The sequence below is a fragment of the Cenococcum geophilum genome (assembly GCF_001692895.1).
Source record: "Cenococcum geophilum 1.58 unplaced genomic scaffold K441scaffold_14, whole genome shotgun sequence".
Classification (NCBI taxonomy): domain Eukaryota; kingdom Fungi; phylum Ascomycota; class Dothideomycetes; order Gloniales; family Gloniaceae; genus Cenococcum; species Cenococcum geophilum.
In genome coordinates, this window is record NW_027137572.1 from 1,607,431 (window position 1) to 1,633,809 (window position 26,379).

The following is a 26,379-nucleotide window of genomic DNA, read 5'->3' on the forward strand; positions in this document are numbered from 1 at the left end:
CCTACCACTTATATTAGGACTAAAAGTTAGTGCTATTAAATAGGCCTATAAGCATGTGCTTCCTAAATAGATTAAAGCGGTAATATAGCTAGTAAGTAGTAATATACGGATTATTATTAAGATTCTAAAAAGTAATCCGGTAGCGCTAAGCCTTATTAGCAGCCTTATATTTATTAAATAGAGGCATATAAGAGTGTAGATTATACTAATATAGATTAATAGCGCTAAGTGTAAAGAATAGAGACCCGCTCTTAATATTCTTAGTATAAGCCGTAAGCTTATTTCTCTTCTGCCTCTAGTAAGGTCTAGTGCCCTTAAGGTTCCGTATATACTGTATAATCTTATTTAGCAACTAGCTACCCCTATTACTATTTATAAGATTACTAAGCTTATCTAAAAATAGACTATTTTTATCTAATCGGCTATAGAGGAAGCGGGTGGCGTTAAGGGCTTGCTCTCTTATAATCCAATTAAACACATAGTAGTGAAATAAGGGGTGGCGGCCAAACCGACTATCCTAATACTTAAGTATATGCTTAGCGTACGCAGCTAGGGTAACCATATAGCTTCGTGGTATATTAAAATTGGCTTTACTATAAGGAAATAGAGTAGGAAAGGCGCTACGCATAATAAAACTAGCTAATTATTTAGAGAGAGGTGTCTGTTGCATAGTAGGAACCTCTAGGCCCGCTTATAGGTCTTATTAGTATTAAACCTCATAACCCAAAAGCTCCAATTTATTAAGGTTAGGCACTAGATTAGGAACTAAAATATCTAGTATATTATTATTAAATTCGCCGTCTAGTATATTACTGCTAAGCTTAGTAGGTAAAGGATTAACAGCAAAACGTTGTATAGGAGCAGTAGGGTAAGCCGTTAGGCTACTAAAATTAGACTCTAACTTATTAATATAAGGTAGCTAATCTAATATAGAGCTATTTTTGGGTAAGCTAGTAAGCTAAATACTATATATTTTAACGTCACGATAATTAGGATAATTAACCTTTAGAAAGTAAAGCTACTATACTATAGTAGAGCGCCTTACAGTATACCGCTTAGTAAACCGCTGACTTAGGTATTTACTACCCTCTACTGCCGTAGGCCTCACGACCAGTATATTAAGTTTAGTAGGTAGCCATAGCAGCTACCTCTAGGTCTTTAGTATGTTCTAGCTAAAGCAGCAGATATAGCTAGTATAGCGATATTACTAGCCGCGTATACACACGACTTGCAGATAAACGTATACACGCGTAATTAGAAGCTCCTCTACCGCGGTAAGTATAGGTAGGAAGCTAGGAATAGGCCCCAAATTAAGCCCATTACTTTTACCAAATAGGGGGGAAAGGGTTAAATATTTAAGGCTATCAGCGTCCTTAATATAGGCTTTATATATACCTATATTATCACCCTCTATAGCTAGGCCCATTTAGAACCACCGCTCCTTATAACGGCTGCACGTCTCTATATATTTAGCCTATAGTATACTCCTAAACTTCTTAATTCGCTCCCAATTAACAGCCGAAACGGGTAGTGGTGTGGCCGTAGTTGGAGTAGGTATTGGCGGTAGAGTAGGTATAGAAGCTAGTTCCGGCAAGGACATATTTAGGCTATCTAGAGTGCCTCTTCTACTGCACGGAGCTTTATCTATAGTATATAGCGGAGGAGTAGGCAAGTGAGCTTTACCCCGCCGATTAAGAATGCAATACTCCCGTTATATTACCCTAATTATCTTCCGCCGTTAAGCTATTTTAGGGGTATCTTAGCTATTCTGGCCGCAAGGCAGGAAGGCGTTCTCAGTATTATTTTTAGGTAGAGTAGTTTGCTAGCGCCTTATAGGACGATTCTTAGTAGTAGAACCTAACTCTATAAGAGCTCTCCGCTTATTTAAATTATATTTAGAGGCCTAGAAAAGTAAGCAGAAGTAGAAGTAGTATATAGGGAATACGCGCCTTTAACTGACATAACTGGCACAGCTTTAAAAGCTTTTTTAAAGGGCCATCTTTAACAAAGTTAAGGCGGGGCTTATAGATACAGCACTTACTGCACTTAATTACAGTAAGGTCTGCCATATTTACGGCATATATAGTGGTATTAATAGAGATATCAACAAAGACGTCAACAAAAAGGTACGTGTATAATATTTTAATGTTCTAATATTTTGAAGTTCGTCACGTGAATTCTGCCACGACTTACCGTCCGCAAGTTTTTTTGAACCAATCAGAAGCTGGCTTGGCAAAGTTTGAATTCTAGGACCCGAAAATATAGACCACTCGTACCTCGGGTCAATAAGCACCGACGACTATATGACCACGCCAGGGGTCGCAGATGGAACTGTTTTCTTTGTTAGAAGAGTTTTTAAACACCATCTTTGGACGAGATACATACTCTCTTGATTTCCGCCACTACATTGCGTAGATCGTAGTCAAGCACCTTGCCATGGGCCACCTATTGTCACTGTTAGTTCTCTAAACACCATCCAACTGCAGCAAGATGCTCCTTACGTGGCCTAGAATCATCATCTTTTTAGATGATTGGATCATTAGATTTCGAATGTGTATTGGCAAACAAAATAGTGGGTTTGCAGGGGTTTGAAAATTGGAATCTAGGTGCCTAGCTGAAACTACAGAGCGTAAAAAGTTTTTACGACGTGACGTATTTCAACAGCTACTCGCCTCTCCTGGTACCTACACACGAACAACTTCCAGCGCAAATTCTACCCCCAGCTACAGCTTCCATCTAACGCCCACAAATCTTTCTCCGACTCTTTCTCCGACGCCTTCTCCCATTCTACCTCCAACTCTAGCTCAAGTCCAAGCTCTGTCACGAACATAGAGAATGGCATCGCAATCCTCCAAGCGACCCTCTGAAGAACCCCACTACACGCAAGGTCCTGCTAAACGGCTTCACCGAGCTACCCCCGAACCACTACTAGGTCTCCCGGCTCCTGCAAATGCACCTTCCATAACGCCGCCATCTACTCCGCCCTCCAGCTCCTCCGATACTCCTGCGACTAACATTTCGTCTCCCGTATGCCCTGCAACGCCAGAGACGCCATCAAAGGCCGCCGATCAGTGGGTGCCAACAACAGAAGAGGTTTCTAAGATGAGTTTAGAAGAGATTCATGCGTATATGAGGTTAAGGGGTTGGGAAATCCGTATGCGAAGCGCCTCCTCTTAGTTGTCATGGGTGTATACTAACAGTATAATAGACATATGGGATTTTTTCCTAGATGACAGTTCTCCAGATATTGAATACGAAGATGCTCTATACCAACAGGGGTTGGGTAAGGATAGCGGTGGGGAACTCCTGGAGTCTTAAGTATTGTTAATGGTTTATCTGTTTGCTATATAAAGAGATATATAGTAATAGGCATTAGGAGTCACTCACACTACAAGGGCCGTATGGATTAATAAGCACTATGTCCTTGTTGTAATAATTCCGTTATGGCAATTGGGTCCTTATATATCTAGACTATCCCAGTAATACCGTATACTGTGGGTTCCGAGCAGGAAAAAAAACGAAAGTGGGTACACGCCGCTACGCAAGAGTCGTGGATTCGGGGACAGAAGTGTTTTCGGATGAGACCCGCTTGGTGTTCTTCGCGTTTTCTAGCGGGCCCAATTCTCGGAAATGTTTGGTGTGGAGAAGGGTGAAAGAGAAGCCGATGGGAAGAAATTTGGCAGAATACCTTTGCTCTGCTCGCAAATAATCATTTTTTGCCCCAAGCAACACCTATACCAGAAGACTGACATGCTGTTACTGGTGCCGTTGAAGCAGTAGACCACCACCAACATATCAAACTATAGAGCATACCATACCACTGCTTGGATATACAGAAGTCTCGCAACTTTAGCGCCCCACAGCTCCTTACAACATCGCCGGCACATTCCCAATAGCCTTCCCCTTCACCTCTCCTAACAGCCTCCCCTTCGCACCGTCCACACACCTCACCAGCGCCCTCCCATTACTCAAGCACACCTTCCCGCCGTCGACCCTCGTGACGAATCTCACTTCCTCAAACCCATGCTTATCCGCCCCGCCCATCTTCCACATCTCGGTGACCAGCTTATCCCCCGGCTTGACGGGGCTCGCGAAGCGGGCCTGGAACTCCTTGATGTTAGCCGGGTCGCTGCCGCCGAGACATTGCAGGACACCGTGGGCGGTGCAGTTCCACGAGAACAGGCCGTGGATGATGGGGCCGCCGAAGCCCATCTTGGCGCCGGGCTCCGGCGTCGCGTGCAGCGGGTTGTAGTCGCCGTTGAGGCGGTACAGCAGCGCGGTTTCCGGCGTCGTCTGGAACGCGTAGGTCGCGTCCGGCTGCTTGCCTTGCGGCGGCGGGTAGTTTACTGTTTTGGGGCCTGGGATGATGGTCGTGTTAGCGTGTGCGTCCAGTTCAGTCCAGTCCAGTATAGTCCACTCAACCTCTCCCCTCTCCTCCCCCCTTAACCCCCAACCCGCTCATCCAGCGAACGCAGAAAGCGAAGAGGAATACAGCACATAGAACCAGCGCAACCTACCATTCGGCCCACCCCAGCCCCCCTGCCCAACATAAAACCCGCTCCCAACCGCCCGCGAGTAGACCTCGCCGCTCTGCGCATCCACAAGCGTCTGCTCCGTCTCGACCACCGTCCCCGGTTTGCCCTTGTCGTACACGCCGATGACTTTGCTCCGGATCTCGAAGCGGCGGCCCTCGGACGACACGGGCAGCGGCTTGAGGAACGTGATGCGCCGCTCGCCGTCCAGCGCGCCGCGCGTGTCGAACTTGGGCACCCCCGCGATCGGCGTGCTATTCGAGCGCGCGTAGAAGTCGACTACTTCTTGGTCCGTGTGCTTGAACGGTAGGATGATGGGGTAGGTCGGGAACGCCGCGAACGACGGGTGCAGTTCCTGCCGCGGACCCGGGTCGTCAGCGTCTTGTGCGTCTAGCTAGTGGGGGCTGGCTGACGGGGGAAGGCTCGGGCTCGGGCGAGGAGAGGACTGGGGAGGGATGGGGGAGATTCCTGGGCTTACGTAGAGGAAGTGCAGCTCGTCAGATGTGCAGCCGATGCTGGCGGCGAAGAGGAGGAGGTCACGCTTCAGCCATGTTACTGGGAAGGTGGGGAATTCGAAGCCGGCGCCTGGTCCGCTCATTTTTAATTCCAATTGCGTGAAAGATGCGATGAAAACACTAGATGGTAGTATACGTATGTATAGAAATTCGAAAGGAGAACTAAAAAGACTATATACAGTGTAAATAAGTAATCCAGCGCGGGGAAACTTAATCCGGGGTTAAGAAGCTGAGGGCCGAGGGATGGAGCTTTGTGGGCTTGCCGAGGTCTACCTTTGTGATGCCAGGTTTGCCGGCTCGAGCTTCATGTTTGAAGCTTCAAGTGTCTTCTAGTTGAAGTGGTGGCATATCTAACTGTAAATAAGTGTTTGATGTTACATTTAAGGCCATGGCCATCCCGGTAGAGCTCTGGAGAGCTTCTCAATTAGTAGAATCAACAATGTTGGTTGGAGAATTCCGTCTTAACAAGTCATTATGCAAAACACTAAAGCTTTTGCTTTGACCGCCGTTTTTGCTCCTCAGTCCTCCATCTAGCTCAAATAGTTTTTCTTAAGAGTCTATGCTCGGTAGGGGTTAAGGTAAATCCATTGGACGGGTACATATAATGAGACTTAATAAAAATGTCTAAACTTCATTCGCCTTAAGCGGCAGACCTGATCCTTGCTGCATAAGCCCTGTACAATCCTGGGGTTGATGTAGAGTCATCGGCAGTTCAAGGCTATTGATTCCAAGTTAAATATGAAGATCAAAAGCAAAATAACCATGATATCATAGAGTACCATTTATTCATTGCAATATTTACAGATTCCCCCATCCTGATTAACCATTTAAGCAAGACGTGATGGCATGCGTACGTATGAATATGCTTGGAACACATGCACAAAGTGTAACAGCGAAATGGGCGCGAAAAAAAGGAGACCCTCATGCCCCATCCTATCCCGCCCACGCAATGCAATTCGTAGGGAAAACATGAAAACGCCGAAAAACCGAGAAAAACCAACTGATATGGCAATGCGATCCTCCATGAACCAGATGTGATGCAAAGCTCGGAATCAGTCACTACCATTGGCGCTGTGAAGGAAAAGACACATGTAGAGAAGGTAAAGAAGGGCTGCTTACAAGCCAGCCATGGATCTCCGAGCTCAAAGTAAACCACCCAAATCAATACTTACATGTTGCTTCCTGTCTCGCGAATTTCGTAGAAGATATATACCCTTCGAGGCGAAGGCCGGTCGTTTGCCACTGCTGATCTTGGATCTTCATCGCATCCAGATAAAGGGATTGTACATCGACCGAGAACCCAGGGTATCCAGAAAGAAAAGGTTAGCAATAATGAAACCTTCCAACTTCATTACAGCAAGAAAAAGGAAAAATAAATCGGATCGTCGAATCGTTATCAATGTCCGCAGCGAAATAAACTTTTGCCGACGCAAGAAAACGCCGTGAATACGATGAGATATGCGAGTGCAAGTGGGCTCCGAGTATCAATTTGCCATTGTCTGCTTAAGCATCGTGCTTGAAAATACTGTCGTCATGTACAACACCGCTCATCCGATCTCCTCTGTTAGCGAATGGCTTCTCCCAGTCGGCGTCCTCCTCTTTGTCGTCCTCGTCCATACGCTCGAGGTCGTTGTCTCTGTTTTTGAAATGCTGGTCCATGGCGCTCTCATCAACGAAGGTGAAGCCGGCAAAGTTGGCCTGCATGGTGGGAGACAGTGGCGTTGAAGCGGGGTTGACGCCCGATGCGAGGGCGGCGGCACGCGCGTTCAATGACCCGCTGCCGTTCAAAGCGTTGGTAAACTCCGGGTCGAAGTTGGACACGTCAAGCTCCGATTTGAGTTTTGGCTTAAAGGGCGGGACCACGTTCTTCTTTGTAAGCGCATCCCAGTCAATATCGGCGAAAAACGGGTGCGCCTTGAGCTCCTCCGCGTCGCGCGTCGCGCCCAACCGATGCTTCGGATTCCGGTTGAGGAGACCTTTGACGAAGTTCCTGCCCTCGGTGCTGAGTGCGTCCCGTGGGAATCTAACCTTGCCGAATGCGATGTTCTTGTACATCTGCTGCGTGTCTTCCGCGTAGAAGGGACTCCATCCGCAACACATCTCAAACACCAAAACACCAAGAGACCAGAAATCCACCATCTTGGTATAGCCGTGTTCGTCCAAAAGGACTTCTGGCGCCAGATACTCAGTTGTACCGCAGAACGTGTTGGTTGTTGCATTCTCCGTTAGGTTGGCCTTCGACAAGCCAAAATCACATAGAGCGATATGCCCCTTCGCATCAAGCAAGATGTTCTCTGGCTTGAGGTCTCGGTAGACAATGTTGTGTTCGTGAAGATGTTGAAGGGCCAAGATCAATTCGGCGATGTAGAACTTGGCCCGAGCTTCGTGGAAACGGCCCTCCTTCTGAAGATGCCAGAAAAGTTCCCCGCCAGACATGTAATCCGTAACTAGGTATAAATCCGTAGGTGTTTGAAACGAAAACTTCAGGCCAACAATAAATGGCGAGTCGGCCATGGCTGTACGCACGAGAATATTCCGCTCGCCAAGAGTATGTGCAACTTCCTTCTTCTGCACAATCACCTTCTTCGAAAGGACTTTCATGGCATATATGCGGCGTGTATCTCTCTTCCGTACCTGGAAAACTTGGCCAAATGTACCCTTTCCGATAAGCTTGAGAATTTCAAAGTCTTCCGGTCCGTAATGCTTCTTGTCCGTCTTCTGGAAATTGATTCGCAAATGGATCTCGCCCGTTACGTAGTCTTCCTCGCCATCACGCGGTTCGAGTGTGAACCACCCATCATAGGGCTTCTCGTATTCAACTAGATTCGGACAGAAACGGACATGGCCCAGAAATGCTTCTTGATTAGATCGATCGTAGATGGATATATCGATCTCGGAGTGGTCACCAACAACATCACTGATATAATCGTTAGCGTAGCTTTGACGAACGTATGAAAATATGAACATACAATATTGCATCATGCTCCCATTTCGGATCGGTCACTTGTTTCAGTTGACCGTTCTCTTTGGGATCTGAGCTTATACCGCTGTTGCTGCTTTGCCTACTCCTCATAGGGATTGCCATGGACCTGCCATAATCGCTGTCGGTGCGTTTCATCATAACCGCACTATTACCACGTCCTAACCCATCACCCAACTTTTTCGGTGATTCTTCATTCCTCGGACCTTCTGATATGTATTCTGCCCATTGGAATTGACATACGACGTAGGGATCTACGCTTGGACGCAAGCCTCGGCCTTCGGATATCGAGACGGAAAGTTTGCCTTTTGGAGGACCGACCGTGGCACCGCTCGTCTCTTTGGGTTTTCCGTTGGATGTTTGCGAGGATTGTGATAGATTTGAAGGAGGCACTTTTCCTTCTTGCGAACGTGTTCTCGGCGTTTGCGGAGGGGTGGCCTGATCTCGCGATGGCGAATTATCGCCTTCAGTTAGCTTCTTGACTTTTCCAGCCGACCTTGAAGCCGACGAATGCCTCGAAGCAGAAAGTGGAGTAATGATAGGACTAGGAGGGGTGGTCGAAGGAAGACGAGAAGCTGGATTCGAGATATGTGCAGCAGGAACAGAGGATGTCGTAACAACAGCTGAGAGAGGGGTTGCCACTGAATATGTATGTCTACGTGCTCTGGGTGGGGGAAGTTCTAGGATGCCTTTCTTGTCTTGTGCAGAAAGTGCACGAGTCGGAGAGGCATGGCTGGAACCGCTTGCGGTTTTCTCGTCCTTGCTAACCTTGCGCATGGACGAGGACGATGATGTCGGAGGGGTCGGGTATGAAAAAGAAGGTATGGGATATGCAGAGGGAAGTCGCTGTGGTGCAGGGCTCAAGCGCTCATGGGGAAGCAGTGGCGGAGATTCGTAATCACCGCTCAAAACTAAGCTGGGAGAGCATGGAGCGGTGAGCAGTGCATCAACACTGAGATTGAGGCTTTCGTGATGCTCCTGCCCTGTACTCCCAGCTTCTGCTCCGTGTGCAACGGGTGTGGACTGTGCGGGGGAGAGGCTGCTCGTAGACTTCGGACTGGGACGTAGAGAATCACGAACCTGACCAAAGTAACTGTGAATTATGCCCGGCAGGCGTTTGTCGGTCAAGTCCGGACGTGGCGTGGCGGCGCCGGGTGGAGTGGAGCTGTTGGAGCCGATCTGGTCTTGGACTTCGTCGTCACTGGCTCTATTGGGCGGACGAAGGGAGTTAGCAAAAGGCATGATGAAAGCAAGCTGCGAGCAGCTGCGAAAGAGGATGTCGAGGATGTGGAGAGTGAGGGTGTAGAGGGTGTGGAGGGTATAAAGGATATAGAGGGTGTCGAGCACGGTTATCTATTTCAGGAAAGTCGAATGACACCCGCGAAAGCCTTCTGGACTTTGGTCGCTCGCTTGTTGGGCGATCGAAGCGAGGCGTTTTAGAAGGCTTTTGCGATCCAAGATTTCCCCTCAACCCTGGTCCCCCTCTTTACCGACATACATAGACATCGTGGAGGTGAGACGCAAGAAAATCAGGATTCGGGCACGAGCTTACCTCTGCATCATGGCCTGCCGGAGCAGGTCCGCTGCAGTATGTGGATTAACCCCACCGTGGGCCGTCATGGCGGATGCAGCTCCAAGCCAGTAAGTGGGGAGCAGACGGAGTGAGGGAGGGATTGGAGCGATGGTAGCTGCTGTGCCAGATGAGCGCACTGAGGCTGTTGAGAGGGTTGGGACAGCGCTCGAGGACTTCCACGAGGGAAAAGGCCGCCGGGGCCTCGAATTGCCTTCGCCTGGGCGCGAGGTGCTGGTGTTGGTGCTGGTGCTCAGGCGACGACGGGGCACAGAAGGCCTGGGAGCTACGCCGGTGTCGGTAGTCGAGAATCCAGTGGCAGTGGAAGGTCGACCATCGGTGACGGTGCCGGTGCCGGTGCCACTGGTGCTGTGGTAGTGCTGGTGGTGCTGGTGCTGGTGAGGGAAGGTGAAGGCAGAGTTGTAGCTGAGAGAAGATGGGACGAGATTTGTCGCAGAGCGTCGGGCGCAGGCGTCCTTGATGGAGCGAGCGTCTTTGTTGCAGCCAGGACTGGCACTTCGCAGCGTCATGTTTTGCTCGGCTGGTGGACGACTCTTAAAGCACGACAAGCGCGATGCCGCAAAAACCAAAAACAATGCAACGCGCCCTATTGGCCCCGGGTGCAGAACGGTGCAAAAAGTCTGCTCCCAGAACTTTCTCGGGCCAGTTCTCGCAGTGGCCGCTCTGGTCGCTCTGGTCGCTCTGGTCGCTCTGGTCGCTCACTCAACGTAGCTCACGTCCCTTTGGTCCGCAGCCAGCAAACACAGCCGGGCTTTGCGATCGACTGCCGCTTTGGGGAGTCCCGCTGGTTGGGCTGTTTGGGCGTGATGGCGTCTCACACCTGGTCAGCCTGGGGCGGCCTCTCGTCGACGAGGATAAGGAAAAAACTCAGAAAGCACGAGCAAGGGAGATGCAGCTGGATGCAGGATGCCAAAGTGAAGCCCTTTTTGACTCGACATTGACTCCTCACCCTCTTACTTGCCCCCAACGCGCCCCAGCCGTATATCTTTCCAAGACCGTTCACCGCTCCTACTGACAGTTGCCACTGGTCTACAGCTGCCAAACCACTTCTCGCTCTCCACAACCCCGTTGCCGCTTAATCTTCTTCCGCACATGAAGCGATTATTCCGCAGTGCTCGAACCATGGCTCCCACCCGTCAATGGCTCCGATCCGCCAACGTTGGCCGATATTCTGCCTTGCATTCCCGCCGCGGCTTCTCTAAACCGCCACCCACACCATCCTGCCCTGATTTGATATTGTCGTGATTGATGTTTTCCTTCGTCGCCTCTTCGTGCTGTGCCCACACAGGGCAGAAGACGGCCACTGTGCTACCCTCTGCCGTCATCAGAGCTGATGCGGCCTCATATCTACCCTCAGCTGTACACTATTGCGGGTGACGAAGCTGATGCTGACCGGATTCAAGTGGTACAAAACCGTCATTGGAGGTTATGTGCTATAGATACAAAGTTGGCCTTGGCAGTCATGCCGTTGGTCGACTCAATCTGCTTTGGTAGATCTGCCCTAGGCGGTTGGGAGGAAGCCCCAGCCCCCGCTCTGAACGGGATGAGGTGGGAAGAGAGGAAAGTTCGCAAAACAGGCAGCTTGAGCATGACCCGGATTTTTCTGCATTGCACCTGACAGCCTAACAGCCTGACTTGGACTGTGCAACTTTGTGGACCCCGGGGATTTCCGCCCAGGTGCCATTCAGCATTTCAGCATTTCAGCATTTCAGCATTTCAATATTGCAATATTGCAGCATTCAAGTTAACACATGCAAGGGTCGAGCATGTGATAGACCAAGCCTAAGCCTTATTACGTGTATAAGCCTCTCGCCTGAATAAGTCAGTCACGAGAATGGGCTTCTCACGTGCTCCCTCGTCAAATAATAAATTGCTCCATTCGTTAGCTAAGCTCTCAACTGCCCCGTACACATCTAGCGCCTTGGCAACTCTTGCCTTACGAAAGTCGCATCTGTCTATTCACGTCTTAGCTGCGCACCGCGAACTGCCCCAGTGCATGCCCTGATATCTACACCGACATCCAAACACAGCAAGCACCACTCGTCTCCTAACAATGGCGCGCAGACCACGCGCTGCTGCGCTTCGCAGTACGCCCATCCGTTCAAACTCTAACCCTTGCGTTGAGAATCTTTCCTAATTTCATTCATCTCAGGAACCCCAACACCTCCACAGAATTCAGACGACGATATGGCTGACGCTCCGGAGTCGCATCCCGAGACACCAGCTCAAGAGGAAGATGCAGACACCCCCGCGCAAGACTCAGAAGCCGGACCAGCGCCCTCCGAGCCCTCCTCTCCGCCAGTCGTCCAACAGTTTCCGCGTAAAAGACGTCTAGGTCGGCCGCCAAAGAACAGGCCACCAGATTGGAACATTCCGGATCCAAATGCTGATGCTGCTTCAGAAGGCGGAACGCCTCAGAAGCGTCGACGAGGCCGACCTTCAACCGGAGGATTTAGAGGTCGACCCAGGGGAGGACCATCCCATGTCACTAGAGTTCCTATCGACAAAGAAGGCAACATGATGGAAGTCATCGATGACGAGGTGGCTCTTCCTGAGGATCCCGAAGGAGAGGCGAAAGTCGATAAGCTGGGAAACCTACAAGGCGGACGAGACTACCGTGTGCGAGTATTTACTATCACAGGGCGAGGCGATAGGCTGTACATGTTGTCCACCGAGCCTGCAAGATGTACTGGTTTCAGGGACAGTTACCTTTTCTTCACAAAGCACATGCAACTCTTCAAGATCATCATCGACGATTCCGAGAAGAAGGACCTAATCACTCGAGAAATCATCCCACACTCCTACAAGGGTCGTGCTATTGGCGTTGTTACTGCTCGATCCGTCTTCCGAGAGTTCGGTGCGCGAATCATTGTCGGCGGGAAGAGGGTCATCGACGATTATTATGTCACCGCAGCACGGGAACGAGGAGACATCGAAGGAGAAATTGCAGATCCCAATGATAGGCTTCCACCTCCAGGGGAGCCGTACAACAAGAACCAATACGTTGCGTGGCATGGAGCAAGCAGCGTTTATCATACGGGAGTCCCGAGTGTGCCTTTGGCAAATGGCAAAGTAGTGCCAGGAAAGCGTAAGATTAATATTACGTCAGCTAATTGGCAGTTTGAGCATGCTCGTGCTGCAAGGTGAGATTCCTTCGCAACCGTGTTTGCATTTGGTGCTAATTTCTCCCAGTCGATTTAATTCTACTCTTGCCACAACTAGACGTCAGAATTTAGACGGTGTGTATGATCCTCACACAAACATGATGTGTTATCCAAAAATAACGCAACCTACTCATGTGCTATGGGAGGAAATTCTTGCGGTGCCATACGAACTAGCTGAAGAACGCGAAACGCGACTTCTCACCAATGGCATGGCTGAGCTCACAAATGGCGTGCAAGAAGTTAGCCTCGAGCACTCCACGGTTGAGGAACATAGGAGCGACGCAATCTTCACGCCCGTCCCTCCTATTGTATCCCGCAACTTCTTGGTGGTAGATACCTACTTCACCTCCCCTTCCCTTTCTGGTCTGGGTATCCCTGGCCCTGATGGAGACTTTCATGACACCGGAGTCAACGGTTTAGCAAATGTTCCGGACGACGTCCTAGCCGAACTACCTGTAGAATGTCGACAAGCCTTTAATGAAGCGAAGCGGAGGGAGACGGAATGGAAATCCCAATGGCACACCGAGACTATCGATGGGGCACGAGCCAAGTTGAAGATTGGGTTTTCGGGGGTTCCGGTTTGAATGAAATTAATTTTTATTTCGTTTGCTCTAACTGCCTTAGCATCAGAACATCTGCAGAACGAAAGGCGGCGTTTCAGGTGAATAACGGTTATCACCCGGTTACAGTATAACAATCCCGCATCACTTTGGAGCTGGCAAAGGTTATCTTGGTATTTCATGGTGGATGGCATGGAGCGTACCACCGATCTAAAATAGGCTATAGGGTTCTGACCTTTCCTCCGAAGTATGTATTATTCGGCAGAATATTTTAATCCTGCTAGAGTGAGTAATTGAGGACCTTTTTACTTCTTGCGTTCTTGCCGTAGCCTTTGTGGTTGTGCTCTCGTCATCTTTATAAAACTGCGTCTTTCATTAGACCCTTTTGATCCGAAGTGTCGGTATTTTAGGTCACCACGTTGGCAGGGTGGTTGGCTGAGACCACGTGGATAACAAAGGAATATTTCAAGCCTCTTCTACCTAATTCCCAGTTCTCAACAATGCGATACACTCCATTCCCACAAAAGATTTTGTGAACAAAGGACTTTAGCAATAATGAGATCTTCTGACCCGAAACTTCGTCTCTCCAGTCGAACACCAGATAAACCACCCGACACATCGGCCAAGTCTGCAAACGCAACTCATTGGTCCAAGGACACGGAGTAGGGTCAACCCACCGAAAACAGGAGCCTCATACCTTGAGATAATTAAATATCCACAATATGGGCAGCACGAACTTCACTCCTCCGGCTTGCGCACCGCCTTTGCTTGAAGAATCAAACTATGGCTTCACTGGTGGCCGTATGCTTCCTTCCTCCTGCCAGTTGAGGATATACTCGACTAACTTGAGCTCCAGACATTCCTGGTCGATATTGTGGTGTAGGCGTAAACCAGGACGGAACAAGATGCTGCTTCCCATGCCCGATTGGAGAATGGGTTTATCCTCCAGGTAAGTGCCCGCTTGCATAGCTGTTATGCGATTCTATATTCACCACTCTTTACAGATTGGTCCTCCCAACTCAAAGTTCCAAACTTTCTCAGTACTTTTTCCCTCGTTCTTTGTATATTTTTACTACTCTCGTTTGCCATTTTACCGCCAGAGAAAAGCCATCGACATTACCTTAGCGTCGGGCTGCTATTTCCAGTGCTATTTATATCTGTACGTCAAGCAAAGTATTTTCAAACCACGTCTAATACGTCAAACCAGTTATCTTTTGTCATCCCTGCTAGTACTGATCCAGGGTTGTGCTTTGACGACATTACACCGAATGACATGCACTCAAGCCTTTCGTGTGCTTGGACTGGGGCTTTTGTTGCCATCGGAGGCCTTGGGTCTGTGATATGGGGTCTGTGGCTCCTTTGTACTTTGGAACCAAAACTGTCTCGTAACTGACAAATCGTAACCATATAGTATTCCTCCGCAGTCTCTGGCTCCACATCCGCATCTTCTGGGACCATGACCCTGGTGAAGCTTTCAAATGCGGCTCCATAGCCGCCGGAATCATCCTCCCAGCTGTTTTCATGACGGCTCTTCTAGCCACAACCGGCGTCAGCTACCGTATGGGCCAGACCTGCTTGCCAAATCACCCGCACGCCATTGTCAGCTTCTGGATCTGGCTGGTCGGCTTCGCCATTGCGGGCTTCATCCTGCAAAGCTTCACAACAGGCTTCTGCGTCTTGGTATACTTCCGCAGCCTGAGGCGCGAGAAAGAGCGCAGCGTTCAAGGCTCGCTCAACAAGGCGAGCACAAACGAGAAGGTGCGGACGTGGCAGAACGTGAAATATCTGCTTTTATTGCAATGGCGGAATATCCTGGTCAGCGTACTGGCCATCATCGGATCCGTATCCTTCTTCATCGTGTTCTGGAGCCAAGACGCGAAACTGGGCGCTATCTTCAACGACCCACACGACATTATCCCAGTGAAGGTATGGATTACATGCTTAACGCTCAGCGAGGGTGATAAGTTGGAATGCCTGCAGTACGTAGGGAACTTTACCGTCTCAAAAACGACCATGCTCACCTCTCTAATCCTCGCTTCAGTAAGTCCCCCTTTACCATTTCCGCCCCCACCCCCTAAAGGAGATTCCTCGGTCTCCCCAACTAACCCTCTCTCCCCCTAGCTCGTCGGCATCGAAATCTTCATCCTCCTCGCCCGCACCTCCATGTTCAGCGCCTGGCGCGACCTCCTCTCCCGCGCCTTCCGCCGCCACCGCATCGCAGACCCGCTCCTCCTCACCTCCCTCGAAACCTCGCCCTCCAACCTACCCTCCAAACCGCATCCCTTAACCTCAATCACCACCTCGCCCCCTTACCCCTCCCCATCCCCCGACACCTCTGCACCCGCCACTCGCTCGCCCACCCACGCCCGCTTCCGCTTCCTCGGCCCCAAATCCTCCACGTGCCCGCTGCCGCACGCAGACGCAGCGGCTGGCGAAACCACCACGTCGCCCACGCCGCCGCACGCGCACATCTCGACGCCGGCGCCGGGGTCGTTTACGTGGTTGTCTTCGTACGGGGTTGGTAGTGAACAGACGCTGCGGCGCGCTCCGAGTGCAGGGACACGGTCATCTCCAGGGAGGGGCGGGCTGAGGATGAATCCGGTGGGGAGGGTGGAGGGGGGTTGGGAGGTTGAGGAGGAGATGGGGTGGGAGGGGAGGGGGAGTGGTGGTGGGGGAGTGTAGGTAGAGAGTGGAGGTGGGTATATGAGCGATTTATTTTATAGATTTGCTTCTTGTAGGGATGTTATAGTTTTTGTCTTGGTTGATCAACCAGACGGTATTCCAGAATGGCTTTCGGAGCTTTGATATCTCTATCGGCATGCTCGTGCTCCTGTATTGTCTGATTTAATAGAGACCGCACAGGAACATCTACTTTGTTACATCTTTCACAGCGCATTCCAAATTACGGGAACACCCACCACTCACCGTCCAGCCAAATCGGCAACTCCAAAATCTTGCTGGAATACCTTTGCATACCACCAACCTATTTTGCGCTGGGTGTTCTGACGCCACCCCAACTCAGTGTGTCCAAGAGTCAGCGTCGCTGACAGCGTCGTTGACAGCGTCGTTGCCAAGAGGCTGATAACGTGAGCAGTCAGCGAGCTTATAGGGTTGTGACAGTCAGTCAGCTGTAAGACTGCAGCTAGCTAACAGCTCGCTGCCTTGGTGGTAAGATTTGGTAGTAAGCTAAAGCCTTTGGTAGAAGTTGAGGATATTCGGATCTTCGGCTGGATCCGGTCAGGGTAGGCGAAAATCTAATCTTATCTCGATACGATATCTATCACATGTCGGGGGGGGGTCATTTGGCGCGGTTACGACCCGGGTTAATACGAGGTTAGGGCCACCCCTGCTGATAACGCTCGTGAACCCCGCATGAGGTCGCGCAGCGACCGCCCCTGAGGTACCCTCGCACGCGATTTTGGGCGAAAAGGTACATAATTTAAGATTGATCGGTAACTACTCGTCCAGGGTTAGGGCGCCAAGCCCGAAACGGCCTAGCATACGCGAGGTCTTGGCGCTCTAGATAACTTCACTCTCAATCAAGCTCTTCAACCTTAAATATCTTAACGCTTAATTAATAAGCAAAAATTAAGTAAGCTAGAGCTTTATATTAGCTATATACATTATATACTAACTTATATACTAGATTTATAATCCTATAGCTCTTCTAGAGCTTTAAAAATGCCTCTTAAGTAGGTAACTTTTTAAGTTATATAATTTATATATATTTTTAGAAAAAAAGGCCTCTTATACTATATTTTCAAATTTAAAGAGATTTCTTTTTTTTCCTTTTCCGGTTTTATATTATACCGCTTACTATTTTCTTAGTTATTTTAAGATATTGGCTTAAATTGATAATTTAAATTTAAATTTTAAGGAAATTTATTTCTCGGGTTTCTACTATAGCAATTATTTAATATATAGCCTCTTACCTTATTAACTTATAGTTTTTCCTATTTACTTTTATTTTTCTTCTTATTTTTTTTAAGAATTATTTTAAAATTTAGGTATTAAATCCATTAGTGCTACTACTCTTACTACTACTAAAAAGGTAATATACTAAAAAAGATAGCTATTAAAAATGCCGTTAAAGGTATATATTTTTCCTAGTAGTATAATAAAACCTTATAGGAAATACTACGGTAAACTTATTAATCCATTCACTAACCAGAGATGCACCAGCTAACGTCCACCAGGGTCAAATCATTGCCGCAAACTCCTATCAGATCACTCTACTCACCGGTGAGGACGGTCAAGTCGCGGTAAAGCTCTATGTTGTCGCCCTCATCTACTTGGTAGCCTCCCTTTTCTGGTGGCTCCTTTTTCGCAAACTCAAGTCGATCTATGTTCTCGCTCTTCCTTTCCTATTCTATGGTGTTGCGTTTTTTGTCGTCGGGATTGCCCCCTACACCCAGAGTCTTGGGGCAAGGGGCTGGATATATAACATTGCCACGGGCTTCTACGCTTTCGCATCTGCTAGCGGGTCGTTCTTTTTTACGCTCAATTTTGGAACTGAAGGCAAGGCCACAAGATCTAAAGTCTGGCTATTTTTGGCACTCTGGAAGGTTTCCGGATCTGCATCGTTGTTCACCCCTTAAGACATGAATTTCGTTCCCTCTATGGGCAGATGGATCCATTGATGCAGATCTGGAGGCCTCTCGACAGGCCCTAAATGACCAAGCTTTGCAAGAAATGTGCTGACTTGAAACTTATAGGAGGAACACCAACGGAGACTTGGGCCCTCAGAGCTTGCCTCATCCAAGGAACCCAACAGATCTATGTCGCATTGCTGTGGTACTGGGGCTCATCGTTGACGAGGCTATCCACAGCCGGTATCAGGGCCAGCAGCCTCTTGACGTCGACCCGGACCATAACTGCCATTACAACACCAATTGCAGTATTTTTGTGGGCGGTGGGGCTGATCCTTTTTTTCGGCCTTCCAAAATACTACCGTCAAACCCCCGGAAAGGTGCCATCATTTTACACGGCGTTACTCCACAGGAAGGTCGTTCTTGTACGTTCCCATATCCCCATTCCAAGGCTCCGAAATTGTCAAAACTAACATCAAACCTCCCCCGTTCATTAGTGGTTCTTTGTCATGGTCCTTATCCAAAACTACTGGCTCTCGGCCCCCTACGGCCGAAACTGGCGATATCTCTGGTCGAGCCAGCACGCACCCATCTGGGCTGTTGTGCTCCTCCTCCTCTTCTTCATCGTCATCTGGGCTCTCGCACTCTTCATCCTGGGCATCCTTTCCAAACGACACTCGTGGATCTTGCCCATCTTCGCCATCGGCCTTGGCGCCCCCCGCTGGGCGCAGATTCTCTGGGCCACCTCCAACATCGGCCTCTATGTGCCCCTGGGCAGCCGCGTTACTGGTGCGCTGCTCGGAAGGTGCCTGTGGCTCTGGCTGGGTGTGCTGGATGCGCTGCAGGGGGTTGGCTTTGGCATGATTCTTCTGCAGACCTTGACGAGGTTTCACGTCGCGTTTACACTTGTTGCGGCGCAGGTGATCGGGTCGGTGGCGACGATCCTGGCGAAGGCGACGGCACCAAATAGTACTAGTCTTGTCGCTGTGTTTCCGAACTTCGCGCTCGGCCTGGAGAGCGGACTGCGGAAGCCGTGGTTTTGGGTCACGCTGATTTTGCAGTTGCTCATTTGTGCGGGGTACTTCAAGGTTTTCAGGAAGGAGCAGCTGTTTAAGCCGTGAAGGCACAGTAAACGATCCATTATTGTGAAGTGGCTGCTAGGTGTAGGGGCATGGGGTCATTTGGGGGAAGGGAATCTGGGAGGAATGTTGCATAATTAAATTGACTTGGAAGGAATAGGGATGGGTATATCAAGGAGGGTCATGGGAATACATACGGATATGCGCAGAAACATCTAGAGAACGTGTTATGGCAACTGAATGTAGTACTGTAATACATTACTCTCCATCTGGCAGTATTGCATCGCCTTTTCGAGGCTGAACGCAATGATTTAAGGGATGTCGCGTGGCTGGCCGGTGTCATAGGAGAATCATAGGAGAATCCCATTTCCATCAAACTGGTTCGGCTGTTCGTGTAGATACGTCCGGCCATTTCACAAGGTGCGTCGCCCTATACTTATAATGGACGGTAGACCAAGACGACAAGTGTCCAGGCTTGCAAATCATTCAACCCAACTCAATTGACACCTCGAGTTGGTTGAATTGAAAGCTTTGTAAGCAGAGGGCTCAATTGATTGAATTGATTGAATCAATATTGCAACGGTTGCAACTAAATCCAACTGGTGTAGTAGTTAGTAACTATCATGAGTCTTGGCATGGTGATGATGCAGGAGGACCTACCTCGCGACGCCTAGGTCGTTTTCCACCGGCGTTCCTTTCGCCCGGCCATCAACATAGCCTATCGCGAGTCTTGGCATGGTGTTGAGTCACCTTCCTGCCGTGTATGTCCTGTTCCTTCCTTCTGTGGGCGCTTTAACTGCCCATCTACTATATCAATTATGCCTTCCTTGTCCCACGATCCTACCGCCATTGAAGCCCCAATTATGTCGGGTCGTAGTCGTGCGCGATTGGCAGTGAGGAGCAAGCCCGTGAGGCTAAATATACGTTCGGGGTCTGCCGGCATTGGTGGAATCGTCAGTAAATCGAGAGCCATGCGAGCGAGTCGTTGATAGTGAGTTCTTTTCAGTCTAGCTTGCCAATAGGCAATCGCATCGGTTAGGGCGAATCTGGTAGTAAAACTCTGCTTACCTGCAAGACTTTGGCGCCGATATGATGGTGTAAATAACGGGTGATGCTCGGATAAACTTTTTTTGGTGAGGAACACTAACAAAAATAAGGTTTAGGGCATTACTGCATATGAACTTCAGTATATTTCTATATAATATCAAAAGCTTCAATATTTTTCAATCAACTCAATTCAATCAGGACCTCCAGATTGAATGCGTTGCCAAGACCGCGAGCTCTCAGTTGATTGAATTGATTGAGTCTTGGCATTCAATTCAATTCAATATTGAAGCCTCGTTGAATGATTTGCAAGCCTGCAAGTGTCAGGGTAGGATTGTGTTACAGCTCTTGAGTGACAAGAGATATGATGAGATATGAAGAGATATTTTGCACTGCATATTAAGAACGTAGTATTGAAGAAGTAAATAGAAGGCTAGAACTAAAATATTGCCTAGGGCTATATTAGAATGGTTGCTAGGTAATCCTCCATCCCAAATCGCGCAATTCAAACCATTTCTATTAAAAATGTCCAGGGGCCGCTGTCCTGTCGGGATGAAGTCGAGGTCACAAATTCACGGGACCGATTAGCGGGTATGACTTTGTAGAGCTGAACTGAAAGTGTAGTATCTCCGCCGGCGCAGACACCATCCTCTACTTACACATCAGGGCGGTTTCGTCATAAACATCTCCACCTCTCAACCGATTAATTTTCCTCCTTGTAAATATCGTCGTCACTATTCGCAACACGCACATATCAGCTAATGCACCACAAGCCACACACATTCCAACCCCCTAAAGTAAAGAAATAAAAAATTGCATGTACTTACAACACCAACCCATCCAGCACATCTCTCCTCTCCGCATTACGATTAACCCACAAGGCCACGCTCCTCGGTCCAACAGGAAACGTGCCCCACCCCATCCGATCGATGACGACTTCCCCCCAAGCCCCGCGCAGGACATCAGTCCAGCGTTCACCAGCGTGGTGGGCACCAACATTCATGCGTTTGTAGGCATAGGTGTGGGCGTTTGTCATAAGGACGGCGAGCCCAGCGTGCGAGGAGTGGGAGGGGTGCCCGGCGCGGGTAAATCCTTCAACATTATTTAGTTCAGGGGCAAGGAAGAGGTGGATTAGTGTGAAAGGGATAAAGGACGGGGTGTACCGATGCAGTGTGCCTGATCGAAATAGTCTGTCTGATGTCCGTACGCGTAGAGTGTCCTGGCAAGGACGATTTGGGCGAGTTTACCGCCACAGGAAGGCGGCGTGGCTCTGGGGCCTTTCATACCGTAGAGGTCGCCGTAGAAGACACAGGGGTAGCCGGAGTGGGCACGGAGGAGTATCAAGGTGTAGCCTAATGGGATGAAGTAGGGGTCTAGAGCTGTCTGGACGATCATTAAGGGGGACAGTCAGACTTTCGGTGCGAGGTTTAGACAGAGCATAGGGAGCTGCAGACCTCGAGAGAGCCTCCTTCTTGCTGTACTTGGATTAGACCTGGCTGGACGAGGAACAATCAGAGTGGGGATACTTGCCGTATCGTGGTTCCTGACAAACGTCTGTTTTGGCAATCAGCCCCACAACCTGTTCAGTAGAAGTGGACAGGGTTCAATGAAGACAAACCACGGCATTGGCGGGTCTATGCAGCGCCAAAGTTCCATCAAAGATCTTTCTCAGATCGCCTCTTCGAGCCATCGAAATACGCGACATGTTACCGACAAGCCTCACATCAAATAGAGATATTCGATTTCCCATCCTCTTAATATACCCACTTAGCACCTCGAGATCATCTCTCCAATACTCTCCAACAAGAAACCAATTGGTGCCCACGGTCTGGTCAAGGTGCCGGATGAAGTCCCTCAGAAAGTCTTCCGAGTAATGCTTAATGGCATCGAACCTGATACCTCCAAGACTCAACTCTTTGCCAATCCACTCACCCCATTTCAACACGTCATCTCTGACCTCTGGCTGAGAAAAGTCGACATCGGCGAACATCCTGACAAGCTCTTAGCTGATACATTCGTTCGTCAGAAATGTTCCAGGGTTGAGACACGCACAGATAATCATAATTCCCCAATTCATCATCAACGTCCTTCGACCAGCCTTTCTTGTCTCTTCCGAGAAACTTATAGATAGCATTCGTTTGAGTCTTGGCATCGTAATCCGTCGCGGTGAAATGGTTCCAGTTATACTTCATAGAGCTGTATGTGCCACCACGGCCTTTGAAGTCAAAGCCCGTCCAAGCTTCGATCTCCTGGGGCTTTCCAGTTTCTTTCCTCCGATCTGGCAAGTCGGAACAAATCAGCGGGCCCGATTCCCCCGAATATGTTTGGGGTCAATGCACGTACCCTTCGGATCGACCTTCACAGCAAGACAGCGCTCCGTGTAGTCCGCTGCGGCCTTGTGATTTAGCACCGCATCCCAGAGTATTCCCACACCATGAGCGTTAGCGGTATGAACCATCTCAACCAGCTCCGCTTTGGTTCCCCATTTGGTGCCTCGAGAGTCTTTCTGCTCAAACTCGCCCAGATCGTAGAGATCGTAGGTGTCGTAGCCGTTACTTCCGTGCCAGCCAGCTTTGCAGCCGGGCGGGATCCACATGTTGTCGACACCGATAGCCTTTAGGCTTGGTATGGCATCTCGTAATCGCTGCCAATGCTTTTGGTCTTTTGGGACGAACCACTCGAAGCCTTGGAACATGGTGCCATTCTTCGGGCATGGCTCATCTTGCAATCGAAATGAGACTAGTCAGCAAGCCTGTCGCAGACCAGGAGGAACTGTTTACAGCCGGGGACATGTCTTCCGAGAAATACGGTGCGTGAAAGAGGCAAACCTTTCATCGACAAGTGGGCAGTGTTCCACTTCTTTACCGCTCTGGAGATCATACTTGCTTATGCAAATGCCGAAGAAGAGGGGAAAAGTGCGCTTGGGAATTCGGGATAGAAATTGAACAAGCTGAGAGATGGAGAATCATATGCTTATCTCAGCAAGCGACTCAACCAAGACAGTAAATCTCACTAGTACTTAACTAGTATAGCCTTACCAGACCCCTACCAGTGTAATAGAATTAGGGTTAGTTAATAATGCAGTGTCCTCTATCAAAACAATACACCCCTATAGGCCCACTAATATAGCTCTATATTTTATAGCTCTATTTTAGGGCTATAAAACGAGCTCTTATTTATATAATTTAGGGTTATTTTAGTAGAGTTATCCCTTAACCTGCCGGAATGCGTCCTACCGTTATCGATAAGGACTAGCCAATCAGATCAACCAAATCGAATCATCGTAGGAGTAAAATCGGGCAGCGGCCATGGCTTCGGTGGTGGCTTTTTAGCATATCGATTTGGCTGAACGTTATACTGAGTCGGTTGGACAAGGCCTATATTATTGGAAGTACGATTGGAAGGCATTGTTAATAATAATTAGCTATACATGTTATTTTCATTCTGGTGTTCAAGCACGGACCAGCTTCCGGTAGGACGCCGGCGGGTTAAGGGATAGGATAACGGGACTAGCTCAGTTACAGTAAGAATGTCCCCCACAAAATCTAACACTTTTCGATGAAGGATCTTGGTTAACTTCAACCCCTCACGGCGTTCGAAAACTTCATGCTAAGTCTTCTTTCGCATTCTCACCTTCATGGCTGTACTCTTTTTTCTCAACACGATTACCGTCGTCCTCTCCCTACTCTTGTCGGCTCAGAGCCGTTCTTTCTATCAGGTACAGCACTTGGCCCAGCAACCACTGCCGTCCCCGCAATTAACTATCAACTCAATCCCTTACCCAACTCGCGCACACTGGATGCGCTGTGCCACTGCCGCCCTGGCCGAGCTCTCCCCGTCTCCATGCCCTTTTTCTGCCTTCGCCTCTGTTATTGTAAACCATACGGATCCTTCCTCGCTGGGCGACCTTATATGCATCGGAATAAACTCAGCATCCGCCCTTGGAAATCCCACCCTACACGGCGAAATCGCCACCATAAACAACTGCTCTGAAATTTTACAAGCCTCACCGTTTGGGTTAAGCCCCGCCGAGGCGGTGGTGGCATTTCGTAGCCTGAGCTTGTACACCACGGCTGAGGCCTGTCCAATGTGCGCGGGCGCTATCCGGTGGGCTAGTTTCAGGGAGTACATATACGGAACAAGCATCACCACGCTAATTAAGTTGGGTTGGGGACAAATTCGAGTATCGAGCATAGAGATTTTTGAAAAGAGCTTTGATTTACCATATCAAACAACCTTGCTCGGCAACGTCCTAGCGAATGAAACGGATCCCTATTTTTCATGGCAATTCAACCCCGAGGCAAGTTGTCCTCAGGGATGTGTGAGAGGAAATTCGAATCGCTGCATCAGGCATATGATGTAACGGGTTTACAAGTAGCCGTTGACATCGATTCAAACTCAGCAAATGCGAAATATCTTCTTTGGGTATTCAATTTCACCGTGACCGTCAACTGCGAAGCCAGCCTTCCCGACAGAACTGTCATGCATGTGCCTCCCTAAATAACACTCACCAATAAACTCATAAACTGGTCCATCATGTGGACGATGGGTGGCTGTTAAAGTTGGGGGGCATGGAATTTCGCATAGGACGACGGGGTTGAACCACCATACAGAATGGCAATGGTGTCGTTTAATTTACTCCCTTTTGGGGAAAGTCCGAAGTCGCTTTTCGAGGTCGTAAACAAGTGCCGGTCCAACAAACTGTATCCAGATACATTTCGAAACCAAGACCAATCACGATGAGGTGATTGAGTGGACAAGCGGCGCCACAAGTCCTTCTGGCTCCAGGTTAACCCTCGAAGTTCAGGTTTCATTTTGAATCCAAATTGATGCACATGCTTCCAATACCTCTTCGAGCGCTGAATAAGTCCGCAGAGGATGGCCATTAATATATAGCCCTTCGGTCGGTGCTGCGCAGGTCAAACATTGAACATATTGGAATAACAAATGCGTGTAGTCTCTCGGCGTTCGGCTTCTCCAATGCATCAGACGCTCGATATGTAGATTGAGAGAATATCTGGGATTGCAGCATTCTCCAGAGATATGGAATAGCAGAGACTTCGACACCACCGTTGTCATCACAGGATAGATTCCAGTCATTGTCGGCCCGAACGTCTTTCTCAATGACCGAAGATACGAAGTCGATTTGGAACCCTTCAAGGCAAAGAACTTCGTCTGATTCGTCTGTTGGGAGGGTAATCCTGCTTCGACCGCCTGCCCGAAATTGTGAGAAAATGCCAAGCGTTCTTTCCAGCTTTGGCAGCTCTTGACTATAGTCTGGCACCCAGCTGGGGAGATCAGGCTGAGATAACTGCCAACTCCTGTAACACCGACTTGCAAATGATAGAATGTCGAGACTGCTGGTGAGATATGTTCCAGGCCGTAAATGGAATGAAAACCTGCCTAACAGACTTGGGATAATCTGGGGTGATCGAGAGCGGCAGCCGTTCCATCATGGCGAGCTCAGATACAAGTCCGATGATGGCAAGTAGATTGTCTAGGAGATCCGTTGCGTGAAATTTACTAGTCAAGCCGGCCAAATCGAGAAAAGTAAGGCGCTCTCGCCGCTTACTCAGAGTGACACGAAACCAGGCGAATGGAATGCTCCAAGTTCTAGTAAAACCCACGACTGCTCGAAGACTGCAACGAATGAATTCCACAGCAGCAAGAGACTCCCACCTCTCCCGGCTTCCGGTTTGACAGATGATAACGTTGGGATTGCTGCCAACTTCCTGTAAAACCCACACGAAAGAACCACGCATGACGGGCGAGAAAATGATTGAGATTCCAGAATGCCTCTAGCGTGTGGGGAGGACTCCATCTCCCTTGCTTCATGGACCTTAGGAATTCCAAGAAAAAAGCCTTAGAGTCCGAGAACCTTAGCCGATTATGATCCACGACTGAATGGCTGTGTCCATTCAGTTATAGGTACCTCAGGATAGGCAAGCAGGAACTCGGCCCAGAATTGTCGTAAACTCTCGACTGATCGACACTTTTCAATAAGTAAAGTGTCTAATAGCAAACTAATTTTGTTTGCTAGCATTTCTGTGAAAAGTAAAATATCGTGCATCATGGCTATTCCGTCGAAATCGGGATCCAGAGGAGCATCCAGCCAGACAAGGACTCGTGCTGCTGCCTCGTAGATAACACGCATGAAGCTGACTTGACGGGAACGCTCGGCTATATTCCCTTGATTAATGCAGATCGCATCAGCCCAAAGAAATCGTGGTTCATTACGATAGCGAAGTTCCACGAGGCCGCTATGAAATGACTTCGTGACATTGTACCTTATCGTAGGTGCGGGAAGACGTTCAAGGTCTCTGAG

The 26,379-nt window shown here is 49.1% G+C and overlaps 10 protein-coding genes across 10 annotated transcripts; 6 read left to right on the top strand and 4 right to left on the bottom strand.

The window, feature by feature from the left end:
• Window positions 1-2,835: 2,835 nt before the first annotated feature.
• Window positions 2,836-3,318, top strand: K441DRAFT_676128 (uncharacterized protein; the record flags this gene model as incomplete). Its single annotated transcript, XM_067650918.1, has 2 exons — window positions 2,836-3,154; window positions 3,209-3,318. 2 exons carry the CDS (start codon window positions 2,836-2,838, stop codon window positions 3,316-3,318), a joined length of 429 nt encoding a protein of 142 aa, XP_067505719.1.
• Window positions 3,319-3,660: 342 nt separating this feature from the next.
• K441DRAFT_657595 (Thioesterase/thiol ester dehydrase-isomerase) lies at window positions 3,661-5,279 on the bottom strand. Its single transcript, XM_067648211.1, has 3 exons — window positions 5,011-5,279; window positions 4,518-4,887; window positions 3,661-4,358 (listed from the first exon to the last, which is right to left on the bottom strand). The coding sequence occupies exons 1-3, from the start codon at window positions 5,128-5,130 to the stop codon at window positions 3,868-3,870; spliced, it is 981 nt and encodes a 326-aa protein (XP_067505720.1). The 5' UTR covers window positions 5,131-5,279; the 3' UTR covers window positions 3,661-3,867.
• Window positions 5,280-6,331: 1,052 nt separating this feature from the next.
• On the bottom strand, window positions 6,332-9,422 carry K441DRAFT_56938 (kinase-like protein). Its single transcript, XM_067643860.1, has 2 exons — window positions 8,017-9,422; window positions 6,332-7,964 (listed from the first exon to the last, which is right to left on the bottom strand). Exons 1-2 carry the CDS (start codon window positions 9,267-9,269, stop codon window positions 6,551-6,553), a joined length of 2,667 nt encoding a protein of 888 aa, XP_067505721.1. The 5' UTR covers window positions 9,270-9,422; the 3' UTR covers window positions 6,332-6,550.
• A 158-nt stretch (window positions 9,423-9,580) lies between these two features.
• Window positions 9,581-10,559, top strand: K441DRAFT_695209 (uncharacterized protein; the record flags this gene model as incomplete). Its single annotated transcript, XM_067652793.1, has 2 exons — window positions 9,581-9,668; window positions 9,764-10,559. Exons 1-2 carry the CDS (start codon window positions 9,589-9,591, stop codon window positions 10,557-10,559), a joined length of 876 nt encoding a protein of 291 aa, XP_067505722.1. The 5' UTR covers window positions 9,581-9,588.
• A 1,112-nt stretch (window positions 10,560-11,671) lies between these two features.
• K441DRAFT_553466 (nuclear localization protein) lies at window positions 11,672-13,366 on the top strand (the record flags this gene model as incomplete). Its single annotated transcript, XM_067643183.1, has 3 exons — window positions 11,672-11,717; window positions 11,771-12,761; window positions 12,811-13,366. 3 exons carry the CDS (start codon window positions 11,672-11,674, stop codon window positions 13,364-13,366), a joined length of 1,593 nt encoding a protein of 530 aa, XP_067505723.1.
• A 698-nt stretch (window positions 13,367-14,064) lies between these two features.
• On the top strand, window positions 14,065-16,024 carry K441DRAFT_553805 (uncharacterized protein; the record flags this gene model as incomplete). The annotated part of the gene is made up of 6 exons (XM_067643198.1): window positions 14,065-14,143; window positions 14,199-14,291; window positions 14,347-14,501; window positions 14,550-14,688; window positions 14,754-15,382; window positions 15,464-16,024. The coding sequence occupies 6 exons, from the start codon at window positions 14,065-14,067 to the stop codon at window positions 16,022-16,024; spliced, it is 1,656 nt and encodes a 551-aa protein (XP_067505724.1).
• A 1,514-nt stretch (window positions 16,025-17,538) lies between these two features.
• Window positions 17,539-19,052, top strand: K441DRAFT_553288 (uncharacterized protein; the record flags this gene model as incomplete). The annotated part of the gene is made up of 3 exons (XM_067643180.1): window positions 17,539-17,880; window positions 18,075-18,356; window positions 18,429-19,052. Coding segments are annotated over 3 exons (1,248 nt in total), but the record flags the coding sequence as incomplete, so codon positions are not given.
• A 1,542-nt stretch (window positions 19,053-20,594) lies between these two features.
• K441DRAFT_57073 (glycoside hydrolase family 13 protein) lies at window positions 20,595-22,994 on the bottom strand. Its single transcript, XM_067643939.1, has 8 exons — window positions 22,398-22,994; window positions 22,107-22,332; window positions 21,673-22,045; window positions 21,585-21,608; window positions 21,509-21,529; window positions 21,218-21,437; window positions 20,882-21,146; window positions 20,595-20,788 (listed from the first exon to the last, which is right to left on the bottom strand). Exons 1-8 carry the CDS (start codon window positions 22,747-22,749, stop codon window positions 20,758-20,760), a joined length of 1,512 nt encoding a protein of 503 aa, XP_067505726.1. The 5' UTR covers window positions 22,750-22,994; the 3' UTR covers window positions 20,595-20,757.
• A 490-nt stretch (window positions 22,995-23,484) lies between these two features.
• On the top strand, window positions 23,485-24,417 carry K441DRAFT_686167 (uncharacterized protein; the record flags this gene model as incomplete). Its single annotated transcript, XM_067651964.1, has 2 exons — window positions 23,485-23,526; window positions 23,755-24,417. 2 exons carry the CDS (start codon window positions 23,485-23,487, stop codon window positions 24,415-24,417), a joined length of 705 nt encoding a protein of 234 aa, XP_067505727.1.
• A 1,746-nt stretch (window positions 24,418-26,163) lies between these two features.
• Window positions 26,164-26,340, bottom strand: K441DRAFT_487817 (uncharacterized protein; the record flags this gene model as incomplete). The annotated part of the gene is made up of 1 exon (XM_067641955.1): window positions 26,164-26,340. A coding segment is annotated over one exon (177 nt), but the record flags the coding sequence as incomplete, so codon positions are not given.
• Window positions 26,341-26,379: the final 39 nt, after the last annotated feature.